The sequence below is a fragment of the Coregonus clupeaformis genome, unplaced genomic scaffold (assembly GCF_020615455.1).
Source record: "Coregonus clupeaformis isolate EN_2021a unplaced genomic scaffold, ASM2061545v1 scaf0035, whole genome shotgun sequence".
Lineage (NCBI taxonomy): Eukaryota > Metazoa > Chordata > Actinopteri > Salmoniformes > Salmonidae > Coregonus > Coregonus clupeaformis.
Window position 1 is genome coordinate 471,884 of NW_025533490.1, and position 21,447 is coordinate 493,330.

At 42.2% G+C, this 21,447-nt stretch overlaps 2 protein-coding genes across 3 annotated transcripts; both read right to left on the reverse strand.

Annotated features, from left to right (window-relative positions):
- Position 1: 1 nt before the first annotated feature.
- LOC121566154 (phosphorylase b kinase gamma catalytic chain, skeletal muscle/heart isoform) lies at positions 2-12,063 on the reverse strand. 2 transcript variants are annotated; one of them, XM_041876338.2, is made up of 10 exons: positions 11,945-12,063; positions 10,580-10,722; positions 5,622-5,800; positions 4,973-5,027; positions 4,672-4,737; positions 4,233-4,396; positions 3,373-3,463; positions 2,656-2,809; positions 1,661-1,786; positions 2-1,430 (listed from the first exon to the last, which is right to left on the reverse strand). In XM_041876338.2, exons 2-10 carry the CDS (start codon positions 10,660-10,662, stop codon positions 1,164-1,166), a joined length of 1,185 nt encoding a protein of 394 aa, XP_041732272.1. In that variant the 5' UTR covers positions 10,663-10,722; positions 11,945-12,063; the 3' UTR covers positions 2-1,163. The 2 variants fall into 2 exon arrangements, with proteins under 2 accessions (XP_041732272.1, XP_041732268.1); XM_041876334.2 differs by having other exon boundaries at positions 11,842-12,063.
- A 402-nt stretch (positions 12,064-12,465) lies between these two features.
- On the reverse strand, positions 12,466-16,933 carry LOC121566130 (coiled-coil-helix-coiled-coil-helix domain-containing protein 2-like). The gene is made up of 4 exons (XM_041876321.2): positions 16,732-16,933; positions 15,931-16,189; positions 15,480-15,705; positions 12,466-13,190 (listed from the first exon to the last, which is right to left on the reverse strand). Exons 1-4 carry the CDS (start codon positions 16,779-16,781, stop codon positions 13,180-13,182), a joined length of 546 nt encoding a protein of 181 aa, XP_041732255.1. The 5' UTR covers positions 16,782-16,933; the 3' UTR covers positions 12,466-13,179.
- Between the last annotated feature and the right edge of the window lie 4,514 nt (positions 16,934-21,447).

A 21,447-nucleotide genomic window follows, 5' to 3' on the forward strand; every position in this document is an offset into this window, starting at 1 on the left:
ATCAATCAATCAGGTTCAGATTTAATAAATACAATTCATCAAAACGTTAGCGTACAATTTTAGTTCACTCTCCCTTAAACAGTTTACAGTACATGACCAAGTACAGTATAACCCACAATGTATGTCCCAAAAAAATGCATGTCTTAGTACATGCCAGTTCAAGTATGCAGGGTTCATTGCACATACTGAGCGAAGGGGAGAATCACTAGCACTAAGAAGCTTTGCATGCAGAGCAATGCAGTCTTTTACATAACACTGTATGCATATGGAATTTGTGCTGAGTTTGAGGCCCCTTTATTATATGGTTGAAATTACCTTTTTAACACCGCATCTAGGAATAATTCAGTAGGGTTCAATATTTCAGAACACAAATCTATATACTAGAATGGACAGCCTGGATGTATGCTCTTATTTCCATCTTTTAACTTTGAGACCTGCAATACTGTATAAGCCCTAGAAAAGTGATTGTAACATTTCACTGTGGATGTGGTCTAACACAGCAGACCAATATTCCTCAGTGCAGGTCTTGGAGGGTATAGTTCTAGGATATTTCCCACGTCTTCGTTAAAATCAATCCATAGTTTAAAACAGTGGTTCTTAAATCTCTCCTCGGTTACCCCGAGACGTATCACAATTTTGTTGTAGCTCTAAACTAGCTCACATATTCAAGGGCTTGATTTAGTGATGAGTTGAATCATGTTTGCTAGCTCTGGAATAGATCAAATACATGGAATGGCTGGGGGTCCCCGAGGGAGGTATGAGAACCACTGGTTTAAAAGACATACCAGTCAAGCGACAAATAGCTGCAATCCATTGGCATGGATTTTCACCCCCAACCCCCCTCCTTTTTGATACAAAAAACAAGCTATATCTCATGCTACATCTCTAAAGTGTCCAACCCAAAGTGTTTTTTTGTTATTGCGTCACACCCACGCTTCAATCAGCCCAATTAAGACCGATGGAGTGAAATCCTGAGCCGAGCCCAACGACATACCAGCCCAATTCTGTCCTTTCTCCAGATGTGTGCAGCCGTACACACCTCCCCACACATTTTAAAAACATTGGATTTAAAAAGGATAGATAATTGGGACAGATGGCATGCTTATGTAGAGTCCCACCTCCCTCCTCTTAGGACCTGGACTGAGAAACAAACAGCATCATCATTACCAGGAGTGCATGGAGGAGTCCTCGGGCTCTGCCGCCATGGACAGCAGGATGGCCTTGGGAGTGTTCTCAAACAGGGCGGCTCTGTTCTGGGTCTGGCCCTTCTTGACCCAGTGGCCGTAGATCTTGAAGGCACAGGCGTCGATTAGCTTGCGGATGGGCTTGATGGCGTACGGGTCGCTCTTGATCACCTCCTTGGTGATAGGCTTGGCGCGGCGGTAATTACAGTAGATGCGCATCACAGCCAGCACTGTCATGCAGACGACCTGGTGACATGAGGATGAGGGAAAGAATGTGTTGGTTCTATGTACATCAGTAGACTTGTGATTTATTTTACCTATGACTATTACAGTATCATATTGCCATCGATCCCAGTCAGTTTCGATATTGACATTCAGAAAACTCATTTTCCATGAGGATTTCTGAACTCATAAACATAGATCCCCAACCATGGTGACATCACATGGGAATCTTTGTATAGTGTTGCTGCTCTTACCTTGAACCTCCTCTTGGGGGTGAAGTGTCGTACTTCAGCCACCACATACTGCTGGAAGAAGGGGTGGTTCAGGCAGTCTTGGGCTGTGTAACGCTGATCTGGGTTTACCACCAACATCCTGGAGATCTGAACAGGGAGACGTGAGGCAACAGTAAAGAATCCCCCCCCCCCCCCAAAAAAAAAGTAGTCATTCCGACAGTTGAAGGATGGGGCTGGAGAAATGTAGGCATTCTCAAATTAGGGGGAGGTAGCAGCCTCGAGGTTAAAGGGCAGGCCGGTAACCGGAGGATTCAAACCCCCGAGCTGCCAGCGAGGAAATCTGCAAGGAGTGAGCCGGCAGCCGAAGGTTACCGGCTTCAATATCCCGTATACAACCTACCGCCGTTCTGCCCTTGAGCAAGGCACTACCCGTTGTGCTCCAGGGGCGCTGCTCGGCAGCAGCCCCTGCGCTGCTCCCAGCCTGTGATGTGTGTCAAAACATGTTCATCTTTACCATTTTCTTTTTGAAACCCTCTGCACTTTGCAAGTAGGCCTATACTCCATATAATGACATAACGCTGCATTAGGCCACAAAAGCAAGTACATACCCCTCAGTATATTGAAATACAGGTCTATTCTCTAAAAGCATGTTGTCTCTCTACATGTGCAGGAAACTGATACGATAATAATAATAATACAGGTGATGTGTGTGTTATGCCATACCATACGGTGCACTGTTGTTTATGTGACATGTCACAGAGCCCACCGGCCCAATAAGAACAGTGGTAAAGCTTTATCAAGGTTTTCTTTAAGGCAAAGGGCCAACTTGTGCTGACAAGGGTAGAATGACTCGGTTAGTTGGAGTATAATGCTGGCAACACCAGGGTTGTGGTGGGTTTTATTCCCATGTGGCACACATACTGAATGTGTTAGGATGCAGCTGACTATCCATGAGATCAGAAGTATAGTTTTAACCATGTTTTGAAGCTATAGTGTTAGTATCATTCCAAACGCACTAGGTCTTTGATAGTGTCGGACCGGTCGTCCCATTCAGGAGAGGAGAAGTCGTAGTTCCCAGCTAGGATCATACGAAGCATCATCATCTGTTTTCTGTGCCAGAAAGGAGGGGATCCAGCCAGCAGGGTGTACAAGATCACCCCTGAACTCCATCTGGAATCACAATAAATCATCATCAGGATTATAGTGACACTTTTTCTAGGACTTTATTTGACCATATAATATTCAGGTAACTGCCAAAATAATGGAAACACAAGTAAATGAAGGATACAAAGTATATTGAAAGCAGGTGCTTCCACACAGGTGTGGTTTCTGAATTAATTAAGCAATTAACATCCCATCATGCTTAGGGTCATGTATAAAAATGCTGGGCCGGCCATTATTTTGGCTACCATGGCTATGCCTACAAAGGATTACAATGCCCCCATCCACAGGGCACGAGTGGTCACTGAATGGTTTGATTTGCATGAAAACGATGTAAACCATATGCCATGGCCGTCTCAGTCACCAGATCGCAAACCAATTGAGCCTGAGACCACATTTCCACCACCATCAACAAAACACCAAATGATGGCATTTCTCATGGAAGAATGGTGTCGCATCCCTCCAATAGTGGGAGGACAGAGAAGCTTTATGTACAGTATTTAACCATGATCTGGTATCCAGCGGGTAGATGGAAAGGTGAATGGGTAGTTGTGTGTAATCTGAGTACTCACATGTCGACTGCAGTCCCGTATCCCCTGTGGTTGGGGTCCATGGAGCACTCAATGATCTCAGGAGCCAGATAGCCTGGGGTCCCACACACCTCTGGCGTAGAAAACAGATAGAGGGGGCATTGCTAGGTGAATTAGTAATAATTAATATTGTCATAATTATGAGTACAATAAATGTACATGAAAACATACACTACATACAGTAAAAATACAATACATTTAGCATCATTCTCAAGCTGATACAGTAATTGAATGTTATTTGCATGTATATCATTCAACCTGAACCTATATAGTATTTGTTGACAAATGTATAAGTGTGGGATTGTATTTTTCCACAAAAAACTGACTGCAGTTCCTAGTCTGAAATTCTGTGCATGCTGAGAAGTCACCTTTGAAAGGTCAACACATGCTCCTAATGATTTGGGAACTGCAAATAGCTCAGCAAGTGTCCTGTTGCATCTTAACCTTTGCTTGAGCTAACGACAGGGACAGGACGGAAGGGGAGTGGGTTGTGGACGAGGACTTAGGGGCGTTGACTAGATAGAAAGGGTTCCTCTGCGTAGCACTGACAGCTAGTGTTCTAACTTAGTGCCACAGCGTTCAAAACACGAGGCTTCTTTCCACTGACTGAGCAGCCAGTATGTAGCGCTCACTACCTTCCGCTTTAATGCTTCATTCTACGTGGTATGCCAGTATGGACATTGGAACAGAGGCAGCCATATTGGAAATGGGAGATTCCGTCGATCTTCTACAATGATTTCACTGCTCATTCAGTCAGAATGAGATTGAGTGTTACAGTAATTAACTAGATTTTCTTTGCCAGTCGTAGACCCCACATCTGTCGATAGAAACTACTAACTAACCGTTGAGTGTCTGTCCGGGCTCAATCTGCAGGGAGAAGCCGAAGTCAGTGAGCTTGATGTCCATGTTGTCGTCCAGCAGGATATTCTCAGGCTTCAGGTCTCTGTGGATGATGTTCTGGTCGTGGAGAAACTTAACCACCTCCAGCAGGGCACGCATGATCTTCCTACAGGGAAATAGGGAAATGTTGTCCCTTCTGATCTAAATCTCTCACACTCCCTAAACATACAATACTCTTCTCATAGGGGCCAAACCAACTAGCCCCAAATCACTCAAATTCTAAACCACTCACACAGCAAATCTCTCAATGTCCCTCAAATGAACCCCTCAACCCCAAACAGTCTTGTCCAGATATACATTTTTGAGGAGAGAGGATTTGATCAAACCCAGATGTACGACAATAAGATAGTGAATGAATGTGTGTGAGGTAGAGTTTCTGACCTGGTCTCCTTCTCACTCAGAGTTACTTTTTCTGTGAGGTAGTCAAACAGCTCTCCTCTCTTCATCCTGGGAGAGAGACAGATTATATTGTTATGCATACATCCTGAGGGCCAGAAAGTGTTGAGTCAAATGTATTCTGTATAATCACTGACAAAATCATCAGTGCATAAAAAATGTCACTCTTCCTCGTATCTTGATTGGAAAGTGTTTTTTAAATGTTAAATAAAGATTTATATGATTCCTTGTTAGGAAATTGACAGATTACGTGATTGTATGCTGGAGAGTCTGTCTGGATACTTACAGGTCAAACACCAGGAAGAAGAAGGCTTTGGACTCATAGCAGTCCTTCAGCTGGACTGTGGAGAGATAATATACCTGTTATGAGGCATGTCTACAAACAGAAGAACAGGTAGCCCAATTCTGATATTTTTTCACTAAATGGTCTTTTGACAAATCAGATCAGCTCTGAAAAAGATATGATGTGAAAAGATCTGATGTGATTGGTCGAAAAACCAATGTGGGGAAAAAATATCATACTTGGGCTGCCTGTGTAATCGCAGCCATAGAGTTACACAAAATATATATTATCAATTTGACCTTTTCTAGCTAAACAAGTGATGTGCAGTCAATATGGTTATGGAGCAGTAGAGGAGAGCAAATGCTAAAGTTGTCCAACCCTCTAGGATGCATAGACATAACCGAGTAACCTTTGAACAAAGTTATTGTTAAACTTCAGAAATCCAGAGATTCATGGCAATGTACTCCACAAGATGTGTGAATAATGTTTTTATAGAGCTAATTTTCTGAACCTAGATTAAGCCTATTCCAGGAATAGGCTAGATGGATGTGTAAGTTTCTTCCTCAAGCTTTTTCAAGTAGTTTTGTTGTTATATACCTTAAGTTCCATTAAAGTGTCAATAATGTACGTAATATGGTGTTATTTTGCTTACTGATGTTGTCCATTCCATAGACTTTCTTGAGAATATCAATCTCTTTCACGGTGGCATCTTTGATCTCCTCGATCTCTGCAGCCGAGATCTTGTCAGAAGGAGTGACGTCGATGATTTTGACCGCATAGTCCTGTTGGGTTTGTTTATGAATACAACGTCGCACAACGCTACTCACCCCCCTGAGGCACAAGGACAGAAAAACAAACGTCAACAAACAGCGTCTTATCTAGGTAGGTAGTAAATTACATCACACACATTTCAAGTTTTTATTTGTACAGCTGAATACTCAAGTGGAACTTATCTTGTTAGATTTGTTCCATAACAAAGAAACAACGGCAATGTGCCCCACCAGGGATTTGAACCCACAACCCTCTGATCATCACTCTATAGGATGTACTATAATTAGAAAATGTACTAACGAGACTAGCGAAGTCTCCATTTCTCTAAATGGAAACTCAGCATGTTTCGGGCAAGTCTATGGGCAAAATGTCCCATCCACTTCCGAAATTCGAAAGATGCGAAATCCTGATTTGTCCAAATGATAAGTGACAGAAAAATCTGCGTACCCGAACAAAGTTCCTTGTTGGTCATCGCATCCCACAGTCTGTCGACAGATGCTACTACCGTTTATTTTACTACCATATATGTTACGTGCATCTGTCCACAAGAGATTATATAGGATGTAATACAAGCCTAAATAAACCAATACAGGACACAATGTGTATCTAATGCAGAACATATCCTAGAGCTAAAATCTCAAAAGGCTGAGACTGATTGTCTATCCCTATCAGATAAAATATTTGAAATATCTGAAGCACAGCTTTATATATTAAGGCAACCTCAAAAACATGTTCATCCTTACCATTTTCTTTTTGAGAACCCTCTGCACTTTGCAAGTAGGCCTATACTCCATATTTACATTTTCATTTTAGTCATTTAGCAGACGCTCTTATCCAGAGCGACTTACAGTTAGTGAGTGCATACATGATTTATTAATTTTTCATACTGGCCCCCCTGTGGGAAACGAACCCACAACCCTGGCGTTGCAAACGCCATGCTCTACCAACTGAGCTACATCCCTGCCGGCCATTCCCTCCCCTATCCCTCCCCTACCCATATAATGACATAACGCTGCATTAGACCACAAAAGCAAGTACATGACTACGATGAATTGTCTCCTCTTTGATCTGTTCTATCTTGCTTAAAGTTATGTGAGACTCGTGAGAAACAATGGCAAAAAAAAATAACAGGCAAAGCGTCAATACAGGACTAAGATTGAATCCTACTACACTCTGACGCTCGTCGGATGTGGCAGGGCTTTTACGGACTACAAAGGGAAACCCAGCTGTGAGCTGCCCAGTGACGCGAGCCTACCAGACGAGCTAAATGCCTTTTATGCTCGCTTCGTGGCAAGCAACACTGAAGCATGCATGAGAGCACCAGCTGTTCCAGACAACTGTGTGATCACGCTCTCCGTAGCCGATGTGAGCAAGACCTTTAAACAGGTCAACATTCACAAGGCCGCGGGGCCAGACGGATTACCAGGACGTGTACTCAGAGCATGCGCGGACCAACTGGCAAGTGTCTTCACTGACATTTTCAACCTCTCCCTGACCGAGTCTGTAATACCTACATCTTTCAAGCAGAACACCATAGTCCCTGTGTCCAAGAAACTGAAGGTAACCTGCCTAAATGACTGCCGCCCTGTAGCACTCACGTCGGTAGCCATGAAGTGCTTTGAAAGGCTGGTCATGGCTCACATCCTATAGGGAGGAGGTCAGAGATCTGGCAGTGTGGTGCCAGGACAACAACCTCTCCCTCAACGTGAGCAAGACAAAGGAGATGATCGTGGACTACAGGAAAAGGAGGGCCGAACACGCCCCCATTCACATTGACGGGGCTGCAGTGGAGCAGGTTGAGAGTTTCAAGTTCCTTGGTGTCCACATCACCAACAAACTATCATGGTCCAAACACACCAAGACAGTCGTGAAGAGGGCACGACAACACCTTTTCCCCCCATCCAGGAGACTGAAAAGATTTGGCATGGGTTCCCAGATCCTCAAAAAGTTATACAGCTGCACCATCGAGAGCATCCTGACCGGTTGCATCACAGCCTGGTATGGCAACTGCTTGGCATCCAACCATAAGGCGCTACAGAGGGTCATGCATACAGCCCAGTAAATGGGGCCAAGCTTCCTGCCATCCAGGACCTATATACCAGGCGGTGTCAGAGGAAGGCCCAAAAAATTGTCAAAGACTCCAGTCACGCAAGTCATAGACTGTTCTCTCTGCTACTGCACGGCAAGCGGTACCGGAGCGCCAAGTCTAGGTCCAAAAGGCTCCTTAACAGCTTCTACCCCCAAGCCATAAGACTGCTGAACAATTAGTCAAATGGCCACCCGGACTATTTACATTGACCCCCCCCACCCTTTGTTTTTACACTGCTGCTACTCGCTGTCTATTATCTATGCATATAGTCACGTTACCCCTACCTACATGTACAAATTACCTCGACTAACCTGTACCCCCCGCACATTGACTCGGTACCGGTACCCACTGTATATACAGTCAGGTCCATAAGTATTTGGACAGTGACACAATTTGCATCATTTTGGCTCTGTATGCCACCACAATGGATTTGAAAGGAAACAATCAAGGTGTGCTTTAAGTGTAGACTTTCATCTTTAATTTAAGGGTTTTGTCAAAATTATTGTATGAACCGTGTAGGAATTACAACTATTTTTATACATAGCCCCCCAATTTTAGGGGCTCAAAAGTAATTGGACAAACTAACATAATCATACATTAAATTGTGAGTTTTAATACTTGGTTGCAAATCCTTTGCAGTCAATGACGGCCTGAAGTCTGGAACCCATAGACATCACCAGATGCTGGGTTTCTTCCCTGGTAATGCTCTGCCAGGCCTTTACTGCAGCTGTCTTCAGTTCCTGCTTGTTCTTGGGGTGTTTTTCCTTCAGTTTTGCCTTCAGCAAGTGAATGCATGCTCAATTGGATTCAGGTCAGGTGATTGACTTGGCCATTGCAGAACATTCCACTTCTTTGCCTTAAAAAAGTATTGGGTTGCTTTCGCAGTATGATTCGGGTCATTGTCCATCTGCACTGTGAAGCGCTATCCAATGAGTTTTGAAGCATTTGGCTGAATCTGAGTAGATAATATAGCCCTAAACACTTCAGAATTCATCCTGCTGCTTTTGTCAGCAGTCACATCATCAATAAATACAAGAGAACCAGTTCCATTGGCAGCCATACATGCCCATGCCATAACACTACCTCCACCATGCTTCACAGATGAGGTGGTATGCTTCGCATCATGAGCAGTTCCTTCCCTTCTCCATACTCTTCTCTTCCCATCATTCTGGTATAAATGGATCTTTGTCTCATCTGTCCATAGGATGTTGTTCCAGAACTATACAGGCTTTTAAATATGTTTTTTGGCAAACTCTAATCTGGTCGCCTGTTTTTCCGGGTTACCAATGGTTTACATCTTGTGGTAACCCTCTGTATTTACTCTGCTGAAGTCTTCTCTTGATTGTTGACTTTGACACAGATACGTCTACCTCCTGGAGGGTGTTCTTGATCTGGCCAACTGTTGTGAAGGGGTTTTTCTTCACCAGGGAAATAATTATTCTGTCAACCACCACAGTTGTTTTCCGTGGTCTTCCGGGCCTTTTGGTGTTCCTGAGCTCACTAGTGCGGTCTTTCTTTTTAAGAATGTACCAAATAGTTGATTTGGCCACACCTAATGTTTTTGCTATCTCTCTGATGGGTTTGTTTTGATTTTTCAGCGTAATGATGTCTTGCTTCACTGGCAGTGACAGCTCTTTGGACTTCATATTGAGGGTTAACAGCAACAGATTCCAAATGCAAATGCCACACTTGAAATCAACTCTAGACCTTTTATCTGCTTACTTGTAAATTAACTAATGAGGGAATAACACACACCTGGCCATGGAACAGCTGAGCAGCCAATTGTCCAATTACTTTTGGTCCCTTAAAAAAGGGGGGGGGCACATATAAAAAGTGCTGTAATTCCTACACCGTTCACCTGATTTGGATGTAAATACGCTCAAATGAAAGCTGAAAGTCTGCACTTTCAGCTCATATTCATTATTTAATTTCAACTCCATAATGCTGTGGTAGACAGCTAAATTAATAATAACTTGGTCAATGTCCAAATATTTATGGACCTGACTGTAGCCTCGGTATTGTTATTTTATTGTGTTACTTTTTATTTTATTTTATTTTTTACTTTAGTTTATTTAGTAAATATTTATTGAACTGCATTGTTGGTTAAGGGCTTGTAAGTAAGCATTTCACAGTAAGGTCTAGACCTGTTGTATTCGGCGCATGTGAAATACAATTTAATTTGAAAATAACGCCATTTCTTTATCACATAAGTGACCCCCTGTGTGAATCCGAGTGGGATGACATAATGACTCTACGAGCTGACCAATCACTAGTAGTGTTCAGTGCCAAAACCTTTGTCCTCAAATGAACGCCTCCCGGCTCAACAATGCATAGTTTAGTTACGTAATGGCATACCTCACTTGACTAACAAACAGCACACAGTGACACAACACAAAGGATGTCCCTGATGACAGGGTTTAATAGTGAGTTCACAGAACCCCAACTCCCTTCCATAACCAGTCTAGACTGAGGGGAGGTTGGTGTGTGTTTAGAGTTTCTGTTTATTATTATTTATTTTCTAGTCTGGTCCCAGATCATTTTGGGCTGTATAGCCAACTCATATGGTCATTGTGATGCATTGCCAAACATTTATGATTTGACATGCAAGTTTGTTATGGGTATACAGCACAAACAGATCTGGGGCCAGGCTATTTCTATGCAGTGAATGAATAGAAAATGGGTTCATGTTCTTTTTACCTCATGTGAGGTTCATGTAAACAATCCCATATGACATACAAATGATACCATACCTTCCCAGGATCTCCTTGGGGTCATATTTGCCATAGAACTCCTGAGCTCCCACCCAATCCGGGATCTCATCCTCTTTGGTCATGTAGGCGTGACTGGTTATCCAAGGCAACTAGACTACTGTACTGCTGCTGCTGACAACAAGCTGGGAACAAAAAAACACAACAGGTCATATACAGGGCAAACTCACTTTCTCATTGAACTGAGCTGCATTTGTGAAGTTGATTGCCCTTTTAACAAAAAATGTAATAAGTTAGTAAAATCTAACACAGTTAAATGTATGAAATTTAAAGTAAAAATGTAATTCCATTCTAAACTCTAACAGCAATATAGACAAGCACATAGGAGACAATTGATGTAGGTTTTTGGTGACAGTAGCCCAATTGTTTGACAATGGTTGTATAATTATATTTTCAACACACAAGAGGGACAGGAGGCATGTGCACACTGCAAATGGACCCTTTAAATGGTAGGGGCTGGATATGTCTAATAAACAGAACAGAGGGACCCGGGATAGAGATGCAGATGCCATGTTGAACTGGCTTAAATACTGCCGATGTAATGACATTTAGAAGCCCCGCCCCCGGCCCCCTCCGCAGGGAGCCATGACCAGAGGGAAAGAACAACGTGTGACAGAATATAATAATAGATATATCTAGGCTATTTCACATCACACTAGGTTATTCATAAACCCATTAATATATATATATATATTGATTTAGCCTACGCATTATGCCGCGTTCACGTGCTAGTCGGAACTAGGAAATTCGGAAATGTGTGACTTGCTAACTGGTTGTAGTTATACACGTGCCGCTTCAAGCAGTTAGCAAGTCGGACATTTCTGAGTTTCCTAGTTCAGAGTAGCACGTGAATAAACGCGACATTATATAATGATTAAAGTTTTGTTAAAAGTATTCCAAAATAGTGCCAAATATATTCCAGATTTTTATTTTTAATGGATTTTATGGACTAATAATAAATGTAACCATTCCTAGATAGAATTCATCTGTCATCATCACAATGCATGCATGCGAGCATTGCATTTTGTGGGATTGTTCTGTTCTGAGTGGAGTCGAGCATCATCATCCTGTTACACAATTTCCAGCATTGTTACAAATTAACCGATTGAATCGCAATTCATTTTGGAAACAAATCTTATATCAGCCTTAACTGCTGTAGTACATATTGCTCCTATCACTATGACCTTTTAAATCGCGGTCTTGTCAAATTGAACAAACACGAAATTCCCACGATCAACACTCACCGTATCAATCAATGCGTGTTTAGTCCTTACAATGCAGTTAAATCCATCATAATCCAAACACTTCATATAAAATAAGGAACAAACGAGCAACTGGCTCACTTACGATATCAACACAGCTGGTCAGTCTTCATGGTGGACTGTGTTAGCATAGCAAAAGGGTGAATGCTAATGTCAGATGCCAAAAATAAATCTGTGCTAGTTGAAGAGCACAGGCCCTCTACACGTGTACACATATCTTCTTCATATTCATGAAATAACACCCCCTTTTACATTCTAATCAGTGACCGCAACCCCCCCATTCAAAACGATTCCTCTCCAGCTAGATCACTGCACGTTTACCCCCCAGCTAATAGTTTGCATGCAACAGGTAATCCGTCTCATATAATAGAATGGGCATAACAGGTGTTACATAAATAAACCATATATATAAATGTACTGTAGTAGTAGCCCTTCAATAATAAAGAAACGGCATACAAATAACTGCATGTGCTTCTTGCTCTAGACTAGTGTTACTTAAAATGTTCCAAAAGGATGATCCAATTTATGTAATACTGCATCACATTAATCACTGGGTGCAAGAAAGCCATCAGGGATGAGAGAACAAGAGATACCAAGATTCTTTAATGTGATTCAAATGAGCTTTATTAGATCATATGCTTGTTACAAGCAAATTGCGATTGTACAACCCTAATCCAGATATGATGGAAATGGGTGGACCAAGGGAATATCTACCAACAATGAAGTTTACATTGTGATCTATGAGGGAGTTAGCCTGGCATCCTAACTGATTTCACTTGCTATTTTCAGTCTGGTTTAACCAGGCTATGAGGGAATATCACCTTTAAAATACTTCAAGTAGATTTATAACTAATCTCATCCCCAGCCGGCTGAGCCTAGGGATGAGGTTAATTTACAACAGGGGTGTATTCATTACACCGATTCTGTAGCAAACCGTTTCCAACAAACAGAAAATGTTTTGCAACTAAAACGAGTTTCTATTGGACAAATTCAGGTAGGTCTCTCCCAGTTTCATTTGCTTCCATTTGGTTCTTAAATGTAAACAGTTTGTTGCAAGACGTAATGAATACACCCCAGGTTTAAGCACTAAAGCCAATCAAACGTGTAATTTATTTCAAATTAAACAACTTGCAACAAACCCAAAAATATAAACATATACATAAGACTATTATTACAAGCTTCACAGCATCAACATGAGAAATGCTTTTATTGTCCATACATGATTAACAGTTATTTGATCAACTGCCAAAACAAATGACTGTTTAGTAGTATTGTGTGTATGTTGTCTGTTCAGCATTGATGGGGTTGTTCGTCTCCCTCTCAGGACATCCCTGTGGAGGAAAAATAAAAAATTACATTTTGGAAAATTGTATGTTTTTTGTAGTTTTTAATTGACAGATGCAGTGGTCATTGAGATGGGGATGTAGAGGAGAGGGACTCCAGGGGCCATGTGTGGCAGCAGCACTACCACTAGAACCAGCTCCGGCACAACATTAGGGAAACTTTTTTGTTAACTTTTTTTAACCAGCAACGCCCTCACCGGAAATGGGGGGCAGTCCTTACTCACAGTGAAATCAAAAGTGTGAGCGCCTGGCATGAGCTGCTACACATTTCATGATTTAATGTCGCATAGTGCTACATCACCCTACGGCCACTCAGTGTATTGCATACATTTGTGGTTAAAGAACTTGGGGGCCAAGAATATTGAGTGGGCCCCCGTAACTATTATGAGCATCTCTGAGGATATACATTAAAGTGGAACTGACAGTTGTTTGAACTACTTTGCAGATATGAAACAAACAGAATCATAGTATTTTTCCCAGTTTATGCTACAAAACCAACTTTAGAAGAGGTTTTAAAAATAGGTTCTATTTTACTCAAAATTAAATGACGTAGAGAAGGCATTGTTGGAAGAATAGATGGATGCAGTTCAATGCATGGTTAATATAATTCACCATACATTTCTTGGTAGTCCAACAAATATTGCTATCAGGTTGTAAATCACAACTGGCCTGGTACAGTACATTGTTTGCTTCCTTCAGGCATTCGGGATGCGCTGTTTCAGTTTTAAAACTCAATTTTGGACAAAAACTGACATCTAACTAAGGCTGGGAATGTTAATACAATGAAACTAGCAAGTGCAATGATCACAAGTCAGTCATAATGTGGCTAATAGGCTAGCTTATCTATTTATGTAGCTATTTATTTACCAAACTAAAAACACGGAGCCTAGCGTTAGCTGGCTAGCTGCTAGGAGGATGTTATGTCATTGGAGGAGTGGACAACTTTTTACCCCCCATATCGTTTTTCTGTGGCTACAGCTAGATATGCAGGTGTCATTTGGTTAGCTAGCAAGATGTGAATCACTTCGCTACCTATGCTGAACTTAACTGTAATCCACAGTTACCATATCTCTTAGTTGTCAATCAAACGTATTTCGCATCAATCAAATGGGCAGGCAGGCAAGTTCCCATTCAGTTGTCAAAACGTGGGTTGGGACAAGCATGCATTTGCAGGCAAGTTGCAGAAGGGCGAGCAGGCTACTATTCCCCGTCGTTTATCAGTGCAATTTTTGACGGCCAACTACAAGCTGAAAAAGTTTGAGAGGGTTTATCTACTGTTCCCTTGTTACATTTTTGCTAATCTCGCTCTGGCTAACAGTTGTTGATCTTGTTGTTGTTGATGTGCATAGGCAACTGAGGGAGAGAGAGCCTACCTTTTCATGGTTGTTTGATCAATAGGACTGTAAAGTTCCCAAATGTAAGAGGACTCCCGTGGTATTTAAATATTTGCAGAAATCCATTCAGGTGTATTTTGTAGCTTTTGGCTACTGCGTTCTAATGATATAAAGTTATGCTGTTGCTACTGCCTGTAAACACACAGTAAGGTTAAAAGTGAATGATGGCAGGTCCGTGTGGCAAATGGCTTATTTGCATATAGAACTATAGTAGCTCTGATTGGCTATGGCGCACCGGTCTGCGTAAAGTCCAGTCCTGGACAAGACAGATGTTTTTATTACGTTTTATTTAGTGCAGTGTCTATTAAATTGTCCAAACGCATGGCAGCTTTCCCACTCTTATTTCTATAGAATTTTGACAAATGCCTTACTCTACATCATTCCCAAACATTCTATGAATTTATGAAAATGACCTAAGTGCTCGCTTGTCAGAAAATGCAAAAAAATTAATAAAAAAGCAGTAATTCTTCCTGGGGTGTATATGAACAGATTTTAATACGATTTCATGTCGCTAAAACTCTGTCAGTTCCACTTTAAAGTGGGCCGAGCTACGCTTTGTGGGGCTTTCAACAAATTAGCTCATTTGACTCAGGAGACCTAATTGAATGAATGCCACACACCTACAGAACACTATCCAGGAACCAGACTGAAGAACACTCGCTGCCATAAAACCCTAATCTTAATCCTATTCCAAAAGGTGACACCAGGGAAGTCAAGGGATAGGCAACAAGTCAACTGATCAAATCTAATGAATGCATACAAGTCATGATACAACTTCATTATTTAAAAATTTCAGGGACACATAAAGCACCCTCTTTTTCACAAATATTTCCAGTAACAGCTAAGATTGTATTAACACACATACACACACTTTTAAACTCACCATTAGAGAACTTGCACTGCTTGAGCACCTCGCTGAAGCCCTCACAGAGTTTCAGGTCGCTCTGGGTCTGTGCACACTCAATAAACTGCTTGAGTTCGTAGGAGCAGGTTCCCTGCTGAGGGGCAGGCTCCTGCTGGAACATAGACTGGGGCTGCTGCTGATACTGGGCTGGCTGGTACATGGGAGGTGGCTGTTGATACTGCTGCTGGTACTGCTGGGGCTGCTCCTGAGAAACATAATAAAGCATTTGAGGTTAGTGTTGATGTTATTCTCAACTGTTTAGATGCCCTTTCTTTAAGGACTGGCACAGGGTATAATCCTCCATGGCTTATCCTCTCTCTCTGTCTTGCTCATACTCTCATCACTACCACTACTAACTAGGCTACATGACACAAAGCCAATTCAATATCATGGCCCTGTCACCTACTGTGATTAAGCTGTGGTCACCTACCTGGTAGGTAACATCAGGCTTGGCAGCCTCCTGGCTTCCTCCACCCCCACCCATTCCTCCGGTCATTGCGTGGCCGATCATGTGCCCTGCAGCTGAGCCAACAGCTACCCCAGCGGCTGTGGTGGCCATCTGCGCAAACATGCCTGGCTGCCGGGGAGCAGCGGCGGCTGGGGCTGCCATGGCGGACGGAGGGGCACGGGCGGGCACTGGGGCGTAGGATGGAGGGGGTGAAGCCCTGGCCATGGGAGGTGGGGCCATCCTGGTTTGATAGAAAGAGAGAGAGATGAGCAATCAAGTGTCAACTCAATCATGTGTCAATGAAGAACTTGAATTTGATCCATTAACAGCATCAACCTCAGTTATTCTGGGCCAATTCAGTAACATAGAACAAAGTAAATTAGTGTAGTGTAAAGATTAGCCTACCAGATATATCTATTCAGTACATGTAGTTCCTTCTTATCTTATTATTATTATTATTATTATTATTATTATTATTATTATTATTATTATTATTATCAGTTTCACCTAACGTCATTAGCAGAACCAGAAGTGTCTAGCAACCTAGCTAGCTTACAAATACCATATTTATAGCTAGCTAGCAATTTGTTACCTAGCTAACGTTAGCTGACTATCATAACACCCTTGAAAGAGACACCGTTTAACAAGCATTACATATTGACTGAGGAAACACTGGGAAAGGATGCAAGTAAAGTCAGGCAGCTTGCTTGATGCTAAGTTAACTAGCTAATGTAGCTAGCTGTCAATGCGTTATTAATGTCATGATTTTGTCAATTTGCATACCTGGCTGGAGGGGCCATCCTTGACGTCCGGCTTCTGCTTCCTCTTGGCATTTTCAATTGATAAAGCTAGCTAGTGAAATATAACAAGAAAACTCCTTCGTATTTGAAGAAAGCGACTCAGTACAGTAGCTAATGTGTCTGTGTCTAATCGACCTTCGTAGGAATGAAAAGGACTGGTGTTCCAGAAGTTTCTACCGTGTTACATCATCTATTGTGCGTGTAACTTCCGGTGAGAAGACGAATCGCTTTGAATCTTTTGTAATATGTACCCTTTTATAATCATGACTCCGTGCCAAAAAACGTTACGGTATGTAAAGCTAGTACATGACACTAAGTATCCTCTGATATACACTACATGACCAAAAGTATGCTCGTCGAACATCACATTCCAAAATCATGGGCATTAATATGGAGTTTGTCCCCACTTTGCTGCTATGACAGCTTCCACTCTTCTGGGAACATTTTCACTAGATGTTGGTACATTGCTGTGGGGACTTGCTTCCATTCAGCCACAAGAGCATTAGTGAGGTCGGGCACTGATGTTGGGCGATTAGGCCTGGCTCGCAGTCAGTGTTCCAATTCATCCCAAAGGTGTTCGATGGGGTTGAGGTCTGGGCTCTGTGCAGGCCAGTCAAGTTCTTCCACACCGAACTCGACAAACCATTTCTGTATGGACCTCGCTTTGTGCACAGGGGCATTGTCACACTGAAACAGGAAAGGGCCTTCCCCAAACTGTTGCCACAAAGTTGGAAACAGAATAGTCTAGAATGTCATTGTATGCTGTAGCATTAAGATTTCCCTTCACTAGAACTAAGGGGCCTAGCCCGAACCATGAAAAACAGCCCCAGACCATTATTAATCTTCCACCAAACTTTACAGTTGGCACTATGCATTCGGGCAGGTAGCGTTCTTCTGGGATCCGCCAAACACAGATTCATCCTTTGGACTGCAAGATGGTAAAGCATGATTAATCACTCCAGAGAACGCGTTTCCACTGCTCCAGAGTCCAATGGCGGCTAACTTTACACTCGGTGGTCCCGTTCTGTGAGCTTGTGTGGCCTACCACTTCACGGCTAAGCTGTTGTTGCTCCTAGACGTTTCCATTTCTCAATAACAGCACTTAGAGTTGACCGGGGCAGCTCTAGCAGGGCTGAAATTTGACGAACGGACTTGTTGGAAAGGGGTCATCCTATGACGGTGCCACGTTGAAAGTCACTGAGCTCTTCAGTAAGGCCGTTCTTCTGCTAATGTTTGTCTATGGAGATTGCATGGCTGTGTGTTCGATTTTATACACCTGTCAGCAACTGGTGTGGCTGAAATAGCCAAATCCACTAATTTGAAGGGGTGTCCACATACTTTTGTGTATATATAGTGTATGTTTTGTGGTTTTAGCATATAAAGTTTTCGAGTGCTAAAAAAATCTGTATTCCAGTGCCCAGTGAAGTTCTGGAAATGCAGTTTTTCTCTTTTTCCACTAGATGTTGCCCTTGGACTTTGAAATTCAGTTTCTGCAAGTGTGAAACGGGGGTGGGGGGTATAACAGTGCATGTTTATTTTCAATGTCATTAACTTGAAATGGAAGAAGTAGTAGTTTGCATATTCACATCTGTATACCTCTAAAAGGATTTTGTTTTAAAGGCCAAGATTTGTTTTTAAATCAATGAAATAAAACGTTGAACCGTAATGGTGGTGGAACAACCTTGACTCAGTGGTAGACGTAACATAGTAAATGTAAATCCGAGAGACTGAAATTAGTATGATATGTTACGTTTCGTATGGTATGTATTCATATGTGAATGTCCATCATCCATTTCGTAGGATATATTATGAATTACAATTCGTTTGATATGTTACAAATTCCAATTTGTTGTGGCTAACCTTGGCTAGGTGGCTAACACTAACATTAGCTAGGTGGCTAACGTTAGCTATGCTAGGGGTTAAGGTTAGGAGTTAGGTGAAAGGGTTAAGGTTAGGGGAAGGGTTAGCTAACATGCTAAGTAGTTGTAAAGTAGCTGAAATGTAGTAAGTACTGTAGTTGCAAAGTTGCTAATTAGCTAAAATGCTAAAGTTGTCCGTGATGAGATTAGAACACGCAACCTTTGGGTTGCTAGATGTTCGCGTTATACGCCCACCCATTCAACCCGACCAACCACCCTACTTTAGTTTTTGCCTTAAGTAACCTTCTGTCTTATGTAGCCATACCAAACGTAACATACAGTTGAAGTCAGAAGTTTACATACACTTAGGTTGGAGTCATTAAAACTTGTTTTTCAACCACTCCACAAATGTCTTGTTAACAAACTATAGTTTTGGCAAGTTGGTTAGGACATCTACTTTGTGCATGGCACAAGTAATTTTTCCAACAACTGTTTACAGACAGATAATTTCACTTATAATTAATTCATTGTATCACAATTCCAGTGGGTCAGAAGTTTACATACACTAAGTTGACTGTGCCTTTAAACAGCTTGGAAAATTCCAGAAAATGATGTCATGGCTTTAGAAGCTTCTGATAGGCTAATTGACACCATTTGAGTCAATTGGAGGTGTACCTGTGGATGTATTTCAACGCCTACCTTCAAACAGTGCCTTTTTGCTTGACATCATGGGAAAATCAAAACAAATCAGCCAAGACCTCAGAAAAAAAATTGTAGACTTCCACAAGTCTGGTTCATCCTTGGGAGCAATTTCCAAACGCCTGAAGGTACCACATTCATCTGTACAAACAATAGTACGCAAGTATAAACACCATGTGACCACACAGCCGTCATACCGCTCAGGAAGGAGACGCGTTCTGTCTCCTAGACATGAACGTACTTTGGTGCGAAAAGTGCAAATCAATCCCAGAACAACAGCAAAGGACCTTGTGAAGATGCTGGAGGAAACAGGTATAAAATGATCTATATCCACAGTAAAACGAGTCCTATATTGCCATAACCTGAAAGGCCGCTCAGCAAGGAAGAAGCCACTGCTCCAAAACTCAAGACATCAGTCGGGAAGTTAAAGCTTGGTCGCAAATGGGTCTTCCAAATGGACAATGACCCCAAGCATACTTCCACAGTTGTGGCAAAATGGCTTAAGGACAACAAAGTCAAGGTATTGGAGTGGCCATCACAAAGCCCTGAGCTCAATCCTATAGACAATTTGTGGGCAGAACTGAAAAAGCGTGTGCGAGTAAGGAGGCCTACAAACCTGACACAGTTACACCAGCTCTGTCAGGAGGAATGGGCCAAAATTCACCCAACTTCTTGTGGGAAGCTTGTGGAAGGCTACCCGAAACGTTTGACCCAAGTTAAACAATTTAAAGGCAATGCTACCAAATACTAATTGAGTGTATGTAAACTTCTGACCCACTAGGAATGTGATGAAAGAAACAAAAGCTGAAATAAATCATTCTCTCTACTATTATTCTGACATTTCACATTCTCAAAAAAAAGTGGTGATCCTAACTGACCTAAGACAGGGCATTTTTACTAGGATTAAATGTCAGGAATTGTGAAAAAATTAGTTTAAATGTATTTGGCTAAGGTGTATGTAAACTTCCGACTTCAACTGTATCATACTAATTTGAGTGTCCTGGACTTACGTTTACTATGTTACAGTGCATTCGGAAAGTATTCAGACCCCTTGACTTTTTCCACATTTTGTTATGTTACAGCCTTATTCTAAAATTGATTAAATTGTTTTTTTCCCCCCTTTTCAATCTACACACAATATCCCATAATGACAAAACAAAAACAGGTTTTTAGAAATTTTAGCACATTTATTAAAAATCTAAAACTGAAATATCACATTCACGTAAGTATTCAGACCCTTTACTCAGTACTTTGTTGAAGCACCTTTGGCAGCGATTACAGCCTCGAGTCTTCTTGGGTATGGCACTACAAGCTTGGCACACCTGTATTTGGGGAGTTTCTCCCATTCTTCTCTGCAGATCCTCTCAAGCTCTGTCAGGTTGGATTGGGAGCGTCGCTGGACAGCTATTTTCAGGTCTCTCCAGAGATGTTCAATCGGGTTCAAGTCCGGGCTCTGTTTGGGCCACTCAAGGACATTCAGAGACTTGTCCCGAAGCCACTACTGCATTGTCTTGGCTGTGTACTCAGGGTTGTTGTCCTGTTGGAAAGTGAACCTTCGCCCAGTCTGAGGTCCTGAGTGCTCTGGAACAGGTTTTCATAAGGGATCTCTCTGTAATTTGCTCTGTTCATCTTTCCCTCGATCCTGACTAGTCTCCCAGTCCCTGCTGCTGAAAAACATCCCCACAGCATGATGCTGCCACCACCATGCTTCACCATAGGGATGGTGCCAGGTTTCCTCCAGACGTGACTCTTGGCATTCAGGCCAAAGAGTTCAATCTTGGTTTCATCAGACTAGAGAATCTTGTTTCTCATGGTCTGAGAGTCCTTTGGGTGCCTTTTGGCAAACTCCAAGTGGCTGTCATGTGCCTTTTACTGAGGAGTGGCTTCCGTCTTGCCACTCTAACATAAAGGCCTGATTGGTGGAGTGCTGCAGAGATGGTTGTCCTTCTGGAAGGTTCTCCCATCTCCACAGAGGAACTCTGGAGCTCTGTCAGATTGACCATTGGGTTCTTGTTCACCTCCCTGACCAAGGCCCTTCTCTTCTGATTGCTCAGTTTGGCTGGGCGGACAGCTCTAGGAAGATTATTGGTGGTTCCAAACTTCTTCCATTTAAGAATGATGGAGGCCACTGTGTTCTTGGG